We start from the raw sequence: 13,707 nt of genomic DNA on the forward strand, positions 1-13,707 counted from the left end.
TCATGGTGGTTTACTTTGCTTGCTTCTTAGTAAACATTCTAGTGGTTGACTTGTCTCATTTGTAATTCAGTTTAGGAATTCTTTTTTAAATATGTATTTGGGGCTCTTTTTCCTTTTTATTCATCTCGGTCTGCTTGAAAATGGTGTTTCTCCTCTTTTTTCAAAATGTTTTCTTCTCCAAATAATATCAGGCCTTATCATGGTATTCACACACATAGAAATGACGTCTTTCTCAACAAAGAAATATTCTCTTTTCTTCCGCTCAGACATGCAGCACATAAAATCAAAACAGATAAAGCACTGCCATTTGGAAACATCTCTGCACAGGACTGCATATTTATTTCATGAATTCAGTACCATGTGATGTGCCTGGTACTCTGAGGCACTCAATAAGTGGTCGAATGAATGATATAAAGATTACTAAGGTATGTGGCTTATAGTCTGATAGGCAGAAAAAGGCGTGCAAATAGCTGGCTAACTGTAATTCTATTTTTCTTAAATCATTTCTCTCTTTACAATTTTTGAAACAGCAAGTTTCATGTGACCACAAAGCTAAGACCAAAATAGCTGAAAACTTTTTTTTCCCATTATTCATGTTTTCATTCAGTTAACAAATATATGTTGGGTACCCATAGTACTAACTATACCTGGTGTTAGATAATATACTCTAAGGATTTTTACTAAAAGCTGATGATTAAATATTATAAAGCCAGCCAAACAGATTTTAAAAGATTTTTAATTTTTTTTTATAATTGATTTTACAGAGAGAGGAAGGGAGAGGGAGAGAGAGATAGAAACATTAATGAGAGAACATCAATTGGCCGCCTCCTGCATGCCCCCCACTGGGGATCTGGCCCACAACCTGGGCATGTGCCCTGATTGGGAATTGAACCGACGACCTCTTGGTGCATGGCTCGATGCCTCAACCACTGAGCCACACCAACCGGACTGTTTTGTTTTGTTTTTATCTTCTTTTTTCCTTTGAGTCCTCAATTTAAGATGGACTTTTTACCTACTTGAATAGGTGCTAGGAGAGCTAAGAGCTCTCTTAGTCACTGGTCCTAGAAGTCTAGATTTCAGAATAAGCTGTTATCTGTAATGTTTATAATAATTAACTGAGCAACTCTTATATGTCACACTGCTAGACACTTAGCATACTCTGGCTCTCATACAACAAACAAGATTCGGTATTTCTTTTCCCCATATTATCAGTGAAGAAATAGGTTCAGAAAAGTTAAGTAATTCCCCAGGATTATCCAACTAGTTAGATACAGAGCCAGGATTTCAGTTCAGGGCACCTACCTGACTTGAAAACCCAAGTGAGGATTCACCAGTCGTCTCTACTTGGGTATGCATAACATTTAGAGAAACAAGAGCAGAATCAACCTTGAATTTTGAATTCAGCTGCCAGCTGTAGGCTGCAGTTGGAGTCCATTCTGTAACTCCAGTTACTCCACCTCTTGGGAGCAACACCTGAAGGAAGGCAGCAACTTGAGATGTCATAAAGACAACTAACTGACCAGTGCAGCACGACTGAACTAAAGTACATCACGAAAGCTGTTCATGTTTCCAGTAGACTTTAGCATATTTCTCATTGTGTGACAATGATAGGTAACATAAGATTCTGATAACTGGCATCTAGTTCTCACTAAAGACTCAGTGAAATTAGAGGGTTTGCCTATTTCTGGGTCTTTTATTGTTTGGCTTTGCAGATCTTTTTATGCCCCACTGGCACTTACAATTATTCTTCTTTTTTCTTCCAAGGCCTTTAATACAAGTTGCAGAAAATTCCCAGTCATTCATAATTCAGATTTGAAACAGCAGAATTCCATTCCCACTAATTGCATTATTAATGATGTTTCCTTTCTTCTATCTGCAAAAAGCCTCCTGTAAATAACTTGATGTGAAAAAATGATTTTTTTCCCCCAGAGTTCAACTGTTTTACATCTCTCAGCTCTCTCTGATTAGAGCCTTGTGTTTTGCAGGCCTCCTTAGCATCGTATAGCACAGTGAGATGGCTGGAGGTATCGTGAGACTAGATTTTGACAGAAAAATTCATATCAAGCTTAAATTTCAAACCAAAAAGGAGTTCTGTTCACAGATCTTTATCAATATCGTACTACCCTTTGGCCAGAGCAATTGATAGTATGACTGCCAATAATTAATTTCATATGTATGATGACTTATTTTTTAAATTTATTTATTTTTTAATCCTCACCTGAGGATATTTTCCTGTTTATCTTCAGATAGAGTAGGGGGCGGGGAGAGAGAGAAACATAGACATGAGAGAGACACATGGACTGGTTGCCTCCCACACGACCCCGACCAGGACTGGGGATGAAGTGCAACCGAGGTACGTGTCCTTGACCAGAATCGAGCCTGAGACTCTTAGGTCCGTGGGTCGATGCTCTAACTGCTGAGCCAAACCGGCCAGGGCTATGTGTTAACTTTTAGCAGTTATAGGTTATGTTTTTAAATCTTTATTAACTCTTTATGAGCAAATGTTTTTATTCTCCAAATTGCCATTTTCTTTATGTACATATGCTGCATTTAGGGATCGGCTGCTAAGTCTCATCAATGCTATCTTTAAATCACCTTCTAAGTCTCTAGCTCCTTTTCATACACCACCATTACTACCTTAGTTAAGGGCATAAATGTTCACAAAGTAGATAATCTCAGTCCCCAAATTTGAACTTTCTCTACTTGGTTTTCTTTTTCTGTAATAACACTAACTTAAAATGACTATGTGACTTTTCCCTTTCCCTCTCCTAGAATTTTGGTTTTTTGGTTTTGGGATTTTTTTGTTAGGTTTTTTTTTTTGGTAGTCTTTTCATTCCCTGATCTTTCCTGCTGACATCACCTTAGTCATTACTGCACACAGGTATCCATTCATTGACTAACCTAGGGGCCTGTCCTTCCCCAGTCTGGTCCCCGGATAATCTGTCTTGCACACAAACCTGAAGTGTAATTCTGAAACACAAATCTGTTCTTATCATTTGTCCCTTTGGTTGCCCCAGAAGCAGAGCCCGAGACAAGGAATCAAATGCAAGTACTTTATCTGGGAGGTAAAAAAAAAAAAGGGATACTGAAAGTGAGAAAGGAAAGGGAAGGCAGCCAATTAAGAGTACATTATCAAAACAGTTGTTGCTGCAAGCAGCTGGAGCTTAGTCTTCCTGGAAAGCATCTGGAAACCAGTATAGAACACACTCATCAGAGTTATCCCCCTGGAAGGACTGGGGAAGGAGAGTACTGTATTTTATAAACCACATTCTGAGAATCATTGGTAAGGGCTGCTGGTGATGAAGAGGAGATGGCAGTGTTACTTTCCCAGAATGCCAGGCCTACACTGCAGTCAGGCAAGGTAGCTGGAGTGGCCAGAGGAAAAGTCAGGCAAAGAAGTGCAGGTACCGCCATGGCCGGTTTGGCTCAGCGGTTAGAGCGCCGGCCCGCAGACCAGAGTCTCAGGTTCGATTCTGGTCAAGGGCACGTACCTCGGTTGTGGTTTGTCCCCGGCCCTGGTCAGGTCATGCAGGAGGCAACCGGTCAGTGTGTCTCTCTCATGTCGATATTTCTCTCTGTCTCTTTCTCTCTCCCTCCCTCCCACTCTATCTGATGATAGATGGAAAAATATCCTTGGGTGAGGAACAAAAAAAAAAAAAGTGCAGGTACCAGCAAGTGCAAGTCAGGTTGACATGCTGGAGTGACGATGATGAGACTGTATAGATAGAGCACCTAGAGCATCTGCAAGTAAAATAACCTCTGAGATGTCTTCCCGTAGAAACCAGTCTATTATTTTTATGACACACTAAGCCTTTTGTAGCCTGAGCTAAACATCTCCATGTGAATGTCTGCCTATATGAGTTTTCTATATGCGCACCTCATATCTCTCTGCTGCCTACAAGCTGCTGCTGCTTCTTAAAAGTCATCTTTTTCTTCTGACCAAGTTCTGTCTGTCCTTCAAGAACCAATTCAAATGATGCTTCCTCTCTGAAGCCCTCCCTCCTTTCTTCAGGCAGAAGTGGTGCTTGGAATATCGTTAGAATTCAGTAAACGTGATTAACGGCTTCTAAGCGAACACACCTCTGCTACTACTGTTGAACACACTCATTGGCGATTATCTGTGTGTCTGTCTCCACCATAGAGTATGAAATATCAAAGGGCAAGACACATGTCAGATCTGTCCCCTAAAACACAGAGGGCGTCCAATAAATGTTGAAACATTGAAATATCTGCTTTAAGAAAATGGTGAATATTTCAGTATGGACTATTTGCAATATTTAAGTATTGAAAAAACATCCCCTTAAAGAAAAGTAGCAATAGCACAAGAATTAGTACCTCTAAATTCTTCGCTTGTTTCCATTCACACAGTTTGGTCAGTACTTTTGTTGCCTCTTTTTTCGAAAGTGGGGAGGGGGACTAGAATGAACCTCAAATTTTAAAGTGCCGCAAAACTTCACTTTTGTGGTCCCTGGGGTAGAGCATAGAGATGACCACAGCCAGTGCCTATTATTTTTCAGTGATTGGTGGTATTTTCTTGAGTTCTGAACCCTTTAGGTTTGTATGTTTGTTTCCTTTGCAGCATCTATGAAAGACAAGGAGGCATTTTTTTTTTTTAATCCTCAGCCAAGGATATTCTTCCATTTATCTTCAGATAGAGTGTGAGGGAGGGAGAGAGGAAGAGAGAGAGAGAGAGAGAGAGAGAGAGAAACATCAATGTGAGATATACACATCAATTGGTTAACTCTCACATGACCTTAACTAGGGCCGGGGACCAAACCACAACCAAGGTATGTGCCCTTGACCAGAATCGAACCCATGACTCTGGTCCACGGGCCGACACTCTAACTGCTGAGCCAAACTGGCCAGCGCTAAGGAGACATTTTTACTTGCATATATGTCTTTTATTAAATTGAGAAAAATCGCCCTGGCCGGTTTGGCTCAGTGGTTAGAGCATCGGCCTGCGGTCCTGAGAGACCCGGGTTCGGTTCCCGCTAAGGGCACGTACCTCGGTTGCAGTTTGTCCCCGGCCCTGGTTGGTTGTGCAGGTGGCAGCCACTCGATGTGTTCTTTTCACATCGATGTTTCTCTCTCTCTCTCTGTTCCTCTCTCTCCCTCACACTCTACCTGAACAAAAAATGGAAAAATGTCCTCGGGTGAGGATAAAAAAATAAATAAATTTAGAAAAAAAAAAAATTTGAGAAAAATATTTGCAAGTGCAGAATTCTATTTTTGTTCTCAATTTTGCTGTTACATGCTTTTTTTCTCAGTGATTCTGAAGAGAGTAAAATAATTCACAGGAGTAAAGCGTTTAAGGGTAATTTTCATCTGGCTACAACACAGTAAAATTTTATCTCTAAGAAAGCTGCTCAGCAGAGTATGCCAGTGGAGCCTAATGGAGTTGTATTTTCACTTTTCCACTAGAGGGAAATTAAGTTATTATATGATACCATGGGGGCCAAATAGTTGCTAAATAAAACACATGAAATGAATATTAAAAGCAGCCTAGCTAAACCTCACTCGAGGGACTGGCTGGTTCACCAAAGAAGCAGTTTAATTTTTTCAGAATATGTTTCAGATCAGTTAGAATTTCTCTGCTCAAACTCCTCTATCAGCTGCCCATCTTACTTGGGGGGTGCAGCTCAATACAGTGGGCCATGGTTCACAGGTCCACCTCTGAATGGAACCCTGGCTGTCTTTTCTATCATCTCATGTCACTCCCTTCCTTGCTGTCTGTACTGCAACCACAGCATCCTTACTGATGTTTCCCTTCATGCAGTGTGCTCCTGCGGCAGGAGTTTTGCACTGCCTATGCCCTCCCCCTCAGTGACTCACTCCCCACTGTATTGATCTGCACCCCCCCCCAACTTCATTCAGATTTGTGTTCTCATGAGTCCTCCCCAGAGAGGTCTTCAACTCTGTATCTAAAAGAATTTAGCATCCTCTGTCTTGTTTACTGGCTTTCTTATATTTTTATGTCCCCTAGCAATACCTGCCACATTCCATATTTAATTACAGTGGACTGCCTACCCATGAGGGTAGCACTTTTGTTACCAATGCCTCAAACTGGATCACTTTAGAAACATTCAAGTATTTATTGAATAAATGAATGTGTTGAATGAGTAAATGGATTACGATTCCTATTCAGATTCATATTTCAGACCTATTGTGCCAGGATCAGTCATGATTTCACTAGTGACCAGAGTACAGAAACCTTAAGGAGAAATGCCCTTTATTTTAACTTAGTAACTTTGGAATTTTCTTCCCCTATAGCTCATGGTTGATAGTAATTGACTGCTTGTTAGTTTTAAGACATTTAAAACATGAACTCGCCCTTTCACAAAGGCACAGAGCCAGCTGAATTTCTTTTAGTTGATACACATTTAGCACTTAGTGGCTAGAAATAGTATAGGTTATATAATATGCTGTCAGTTGTCCTAGCAACCATTAATTTTTTTTTTCCCCTGAGATGTTTAAACTACAAGCAAGGTGTGATTTGTGTTTTGGATGCGGAGAGATTTTCCTTTTTTATGGACCTATTTATCCATTCGCTCTCAGTAGTAATGTGGAAGTGCTGGCCCATGTAGTGTTGCAAAATATTTAGAATTCTGCCTTAGCCAGTTTGTCTCAATGGTCAGAGTGTCGGCCTGCGGACCAGTAAGTCGTGGGTTCTATTCTGGCCAAGGGCATATACCTACCTCCATTGCGGTTTGTCCCCGGCCATGGTCAGGGTCGTGCGGGAGGCAGCCAGTTGATGTGTTGCTCTTGCATCAGTGTCTCTCTCTCTCCTTCCCTCCCTCCTACTCTATCTGAAGATAAATAGAAAAATACCCTCGAGTGAGGATAAAAAACAAACTAACAAAAAAAAAAAAAAAATTTAGAATTCTTACAGCAGGTTCCAGAAAGGTCACTTGACCCTTAGGTGGAGCTTCATTGAAAGTAATTATTTTGGCCCTGGCCAGTTTGGCTCAGCGGTTAGAGCAGTGGTTCTCAACCTTCCTAATGCTGTGACCCTTTAATACAGTTCCTCCTGTTGTATGTGGGCGTATCTGCATGTGGGCGTATCTGCATGTGGGCGTATCTGCATGTGGGCGGACCCGCCTGGAGGATAGAGGAGCGGTGTCTCGGTTCCTAAGACCATCAGGAATATTGGAAATATCATTTGACCCCCAAAGGGGTCGCACCCACAGGTTGAGGACCGCTGGGTTATAGCGTTGGCCTGTGGACCAATGAGTTGCGGGTTCGATTCTGGTCAAGGGCACGTACCTCGGTTGTAGTTTGTCCCCGGCCCTGGTCGGGGTCATGCAGGAGGCAGCCACTTGATGTGTCCCTCTCAAATCGATGTTTCTCTTTATCTCCCTTTCTCTTCCTCTCTCTCCTTCTCACTTTGTCTGAAGATAAGTAGAAAAATATCCTCGGGTGAGGATTAAAAAAAAAAAGTAATTATTTTGAAAAATCATGCCCTCGTGAATTTTCTGTACATCCATCAGTGTCATGCCTGAGATAGATAGATGACTGCTATGCAGGCACTGGGAACAGATGACAGTACATTTTAAAGCACAAAATTCCAGTTTAATTAAGCACACTATCCGTCCTATTACTCTTTTTAAAGATGTAATGAACTATCTTTTTTATTTGATCAAAGTTTATTTTTGTTCCCTACTCCTTAATTGTTCACATTTTTGTTGTTACACTTCGGAATTTACAGTATTTTTTTTTTTTTTTTTTGGTACATGCCCCTAGCGGAAACCAAACCCGGGACTCTCTGGTCCGCAGGCTGATGCTCCAACTACTGAGCCAAACAGACCAGGGCAGAATTTACAGTATTTTTAAGATGATTTAAATAATAATAATTTTAACCAAAAATTTACTTTATATATCAGGGCTTGGCAAACCTTTTTCACATAAAGGGCCAGATAGTAAATAAGTAAGGCTTTGTGGGCCACATAGTTTCTGTTGCAACTGCTCGGCTCTGCTATTGTAGTACAGACAGTACATAAATGAATCAGCCCAGCTGTGTTCCAATAAAACTGTTTTCAGAACCAAACAGCAGACCAGATTTGGTAGTTTGCCAACCCATCACATAGTACTGTGCCCCAGATTTTTCAGGGAGAAGGTTGTCTGTTTCATATAGTAGAGAATGAGGCAGATGCATCCTATAAATTTTAGTTAAATTGATTTATAAAATGGAAGTGATATAATAGTTCATTCAAAAGGAAGTTATGATTTTGAATGGAAGATATCATCTCTTGTGTAGTCCCATTTCTCATAGAAAAATATCCACAGAATCAATACCACTTTATTGAGATATTTTTAAAGCCCTCCTTCCTGATTAATTGGCGTATTTTATTTTATTATGTATGACTGAGAACGAAGATTATGCTAAGAACTAAGAGCTAAATTATGTGCTCTATTGTAGTAGGATTATTAGCGTAGGTTTTCCAGGACCTTTATTTCCCCTGCCTTCACGACTTAATTCTTTTTTTAAAGTTGAGTAAGGATTAAATATATAAATGCCATCTGCCATATGTGATAGAAAGGGTATAATTGGGTGTGGCTTCTTGACAAAGATGACTTTTGAGCCTTTTTAAAGTTGAGGGGTATGAACTGGATGAGAGGAAAAGAATGAAAATAGTTTTTGATAGAGTACTATGAGCAAAGACATCAAAATAGGACTTGCTGGAATACTGGGCTGAGGTGGATGACATTGAGAAGCAGCAACCACAAAAGCACATCTTGAGTCACAAGTTGACTGGTTTCATAGGTACAAATGACTTTGAAGTCCCCAATTCCTCAAGAACATCAATAAATAAGGGTTTTCGCTCATGTTCAGGGTCACTATTATTGGGTTGCTGTTTACAGGTTTTGTATAGTGGAACAGTTTAACTAGTATTACTTGCCATAATACTGATAATTATATATAGCAGTGGGCAAAAGTATGTTTACACTTGTGAGTACATGAAACACAGAGTTTATTCTTTTTTTTTTAATTTTTTTTCTTTATTGATTTCGACGGAAGAGAAAGACAGAAACATCGATGAGAGAGAACATCCATTGGTTGCCTCCTGCATGCTCCCCAACTGGGGTTTTGGCCCACAACCTGGGCTCAACTACTGAGCCACACCGGCTGGGCACAGAGTTTATTCTTGTATTACTTATTAACTATTGTATTATTTACTTATACAACTGTAAGCCTACTTTTGCCCACCCCTGTATTCATTTGTAAAGTGAGAATTACTTCTTTGTATGCCTGTATAAATTGCTATTTTGCACTAATTATTTTGCCAAAAGCTATTACAGTGATTCACTAATTATTAATAGAGTAATTTTTACTGTATTGTAACACAAAGAAAACTTGTTAATATTTTAAAGTATATACCATGTAGAATAAGCAGTGCTTAAAATTTTTTGGCTCTTAATATTTATTTGCTTAAAAAGTAATTCTCATACCTATGTGTATTTATATGTTATAGTATTCTATTTCCTGTAAATTCATTTTTCTAATTTTGATTTGCTTTTCTTTCAGTTGTTTTACAGGTTTGCAGCCTGGTCCTTTACCCAATCAAGTTCATTGAAACTGTGAGCTTGAAAATTTACCATGAGTTCAATTGGGGTTATGGCCTGGCGTGGGGTGCAACTATATTCTCATTTGGGGGTGCCATCCTTTATTGCCTGAACCCTAAGAACTATGAAGACTACTACTAGAACCAATAGTCTCAAATTGGGGGGAAAAACATCCAACAAGGATTACGTCTGCATCTTTTGTAACTCACTATTTTCTAAAACACTTGTAGAGTGTCAAGCAGTTTGCTAAGTTGATTTAATATCTTTTGCCTTTTAGCTGTCAACATCATAACCAGCTTTTACATCCATTTTAGGGACCTGCACAAATTAGGAGAGCTGATTAGACATAGGCAAATGCTGCAAACTTCCAGTACGTTCGTGCCATTTTTCTTGACAAGTGAAGGGTCTATATGACAGCAACCACTGTGAGAATCTAGTTGGAATGAGAAATGCCTGAATCTCCTATAGCCTGCAGGGGAGCAGCTGGCATAAGCAACATTTAGAAGTTCCTTTGCGCTGACAAGGATTCCACTGTTAGAATCCTTATCACCTGCTTTTCCCACCCAGTGACTACATTGCCATTGGTTTTTTGCTTGAGTGAGCTCTTGAATAGTGAACTGCCCATCAGCATCTAATGGGAGTTCTGAATGTAAGTGGTTAATGGTACATATTCCATCTTCAAGAGTACTCTTTTTAATGGGAGGTTATGCTTTGGCAATCAGCATTTCCTTGGGAAGGGAGTCAAGACTTGGAGACATGTGCTTTTCATTATGTGCTTAGAAATTGTGCCTCATCCATATCTAGAATGAGGAAAATTGGGAGTCTCTACTGTCCCTGGGGCAATTAGAAAGAAATATGCATGAGTTGCTTTTGTCCATATACCCCTTAAATCATTTACCAAACATTACAGCCAATAATTGTGCATATGTAACAAGCTTAAATATGTTTATAGAAGATGGACCATTAGTATAAATGGTAATATGTTGTTCCCTAGCCCTACACTTGCATTTGCCTACTATGCATAAAATTAATATTTGCTCTAGTGAAGTGATTTGAACACTAACCTTGTACACGTTGTTAAGAGGCTTAGATCGGTATGCACACTTATTAAACCGTACAAAAGTACATATTAAAGCTTTTGCTCTATGTTCTCTACTGTTTCACTGGAAAGTTTTAATAGAATTGTATAAGAAGGAAAACTGAAATGGTGTTAATCTGAAAATTAATGATTCTTCTGTAAGCACTGTAGTTCAAAAGAGAGTAGCAATTAGGATGATCATTTTGTTTAAAATAGAAGGCTGCTTCTTGTTTTCAAGTATTTTAAATGTCTTTATTGAAAAATAAAGGAATAGTGATAGATTTATATGAATGTCTGAATGTCTCAGTAGAGGAGTGGAATTCATCTGGTTATCACCTGGTCCTCTGACATTAACTAATGGGCTAACTGATTTGTGCACACAATTGTGATGGATTTATGTTGAGGGAATCATTTATTGACTGTTCAAGTGGAAGGAAATATCAATAGTAGGGAATAAGTTTGCAACTAATCTCACACTGTAAACTTGTTCATCTTAATCCTCTTTAATATACAAATTTGGATAGTTTAATTATAAACGTATTTTTATATCAAATATACAGTTCTAATATAAAAGTTATAAATAATTATTTTTGTTAACAAAGACACTAAAACAGTATGTCCTGGTTTTGGCCCTTTTGCAGAAAGAAGCATTGGAAAAATCATTGCAAACATACCTGTGTTCTCTTGTATTGTAAAATCTGTTAAGAGCAGGACCACATCAGTGGTGGTTAATAATATGCTTTACCTCCCAAAGTAAAGTTCTGCTTTCAGCTTGTCTTAAGAACTGTTGCCAAAACAACAGGAAGGAAAAAAAACTATTTTATTATTCAAATGCTTAAAAAAAACTCTTTTATCTTCTGACTTTTCTATAGAATCACAAAGTAAATATGAAGTACCAGGCTTATTCTTATTTTAGCAATCAATGACAGACAAAAGTGATTAAATGCATCCTAGAGAGAAACCTTTATAAAAGTGTACGTTTCTATGTAGAATCATAAGAAACTATGAGTGAAGTTCTCCAGAAAGATGTTAGTATTATAGAATCCTTTGAAGCAATTTTCTTGAGAAATATACATAGTAAAATCTGGGCCAGACTTTCTTGCAGTTAGTTAATTGTATATTGTCGAAACAGCATGAGAAATACGATATTTGTAGGAAAGGGATTTCAGCTACTAAACACTCTCTACTGTGAGAGAATCTCTTTATTCCTGAATAATGGAAGAACAGTATTTTGGTGCTGACATCAATGAGGCACTTTTCTTAGTCCTAGTAGAGGATGCAGTGTGCTGTTAGACTAATATCACATCTCGAGTCTTATCAAGTTTTCATTCTCTGTCAATTATGACAAGCTGGAAAGTGACAGAATATGTTATCAGCTAAGGCACACATATTTGCAGTTTACTGAAAAGTAGATTGCTTATATAACTTTTTCCCCTTCCCAGTGAGGAGCCCTATGCTATATTTCTACCATCACTAATGTTTGAAAGTGTTTCATTACTAATAAGCTCCGTACAACACAGGTTGTTGCTCATCTGAAATACAGTTTTGTCTATCAATAAACACAAGTGAATTGTTCATCTACATTAACATTATGTCTGTGTAGCTTTAGGTTTGTTTTCTTACTAAAACTGTTAACTATAAACCCATTGTTTCTCTTAGAGAGAGAGATACACATAACACGTGTAGCAAAAAGTACTCAGCAGGGCTAGTTATTCGGATTTCTTGCACAACTATTTAGCTTTTTGTAAGTTCAACATGTAAATTTTAAAGACAAATATAGAGAGACCTATGTGTTTGAAATATAAATGATATCTATGGATTAGCATGTACCTGTATATTATTAAACATGCAATGAACTGACTGGTAAGTGATGTCTAATTGTATGGCTAGCAATGTAATTTATTCAGACTGTATTTTTGTACAGAGCAGCGCACACTAACCTATGCCTCTGTGTCCTCTTTAATGCCTAAAACTGTGCCTAGAAATTTCATCTGTCTTAAAAATAAAATATACTTCATGCTGTTTATGCTATTAGTTTCTCTACTGCTGTTCTATATTTATTATTTTAAAGTATATGACATGTTTACTACTTAAATCTGAAATCATGGTATTCTGGTTATTTTTTCTAACAGTCCTCTGGGGGAAATCTGTTTATCACTCCAGTGGTTTTGAGTTTGCAGTTTCAGGATCAGTTCTTCATTTCATGATTTTTGTAGCTGACATGAAGTTATCTATGTGGAAAAAATAAAAATAAAAGTGGTTTCACTGATGTGGTGTGACTCCTTGTCTTCTCTAATGTACACATTTTTCTAAATTACATGTCTTCAGTTCATTTTCTCCTTTATATAATCATTGTGAAAACAACTTAATATGACATACTCATTTTGTATCAAATTTCTTTAAAAGTACATTTTATTTTATATTCTCAAGATTCTTTCTATCCTCTGCAACTGAGTTATATGAACAATAAAAGAAAATGTCTTTTTAACTTTTCTGTTTTAAAAGGAAGGAAAGCCAGGCCGGTGTGGCTCGGCGGTTGAGCATCATCCCATGTACCAAGAGGTCTCCAGTTCGATTCCCGGTCAGGGCACATGCCCAGGTTGTGGGCCCAATCCCCAGTGGGGGGCGTGCAGGAGGCAGCCAATTTATGTTCTCTCTCATCGATGTTTCTATCTCTCTCTCCCCCTTTCTCTCTAGAAGCAATAAAGAAAATATAAATAAAAGGAAGGAGATATATTGTGGGCTATCGTTTTGCCTCCTCTTTAATAACACAATTAGAAACAGCAGTAGTGAAAGGTTTTTTGTTTAATTTTCAGTATTTGCAAGGTATTTAAAGTCAAAATTTACCATAACCCTTTGTGTATATAACATGGTAAGTATACACCCTGGTGGGTTTGGCTCAGCGGTTAGAGCATCAGCCTGAGGACCAATGAGTCGTGGGTTCAATTCCATTCAAGGGCACGTACCTTGCTTGTGGTTCATTCCCGGCCCTGGTCAGGGTCATGTGGGAGGAAACTGGTTGATGTGTCCCTCTCACATCGATGTTTCTTTCCCTCCCTCTTTCCCAC

The 13,707-nt window shown here is 38.6% G+C and overlaps 1 protein-coding gene across 1 annotated transcript in view; it reads left to right on the plus strand.

Moving 5' to 3' along the window:
* Window positions 1–12,914, plus strand: part of TMEM47 (transmembrane protein 47) — a 34,200-nt gene extending 21,286 nt beyond the window's left edge. The window contains exon 3 of the mRNA XM_036271681.1: window positions 9,524–12,914. Coding sequence (XP_036127574.1) covers window positions 9,524–9,702 — 179 coding nt within the window. The 3' untranslated portion in view covers window positions 9,703–12,914. The remainder of the gene's footprint in view (window positions 1–9,523) is intronic.
* Window positions 12,915–13,707: the final 793 nt, after the last annotated feature.

This window comes from Molossus molossus, unplaced genomic scaffold (assembly GCF_014108415.1).
Source record: "Molossus molossus isolate mMolMol1 unplaced genomic scaffold, mMolMol1.p scaffold_m16_p_2, whole genome shotgun sequence".
NCBI classification, from domain to species: Eukaryota; Metazoa; Chordata; class Mammalia; order Chiroptera; family Molossidae; genus Molossus; species Molossus molossus.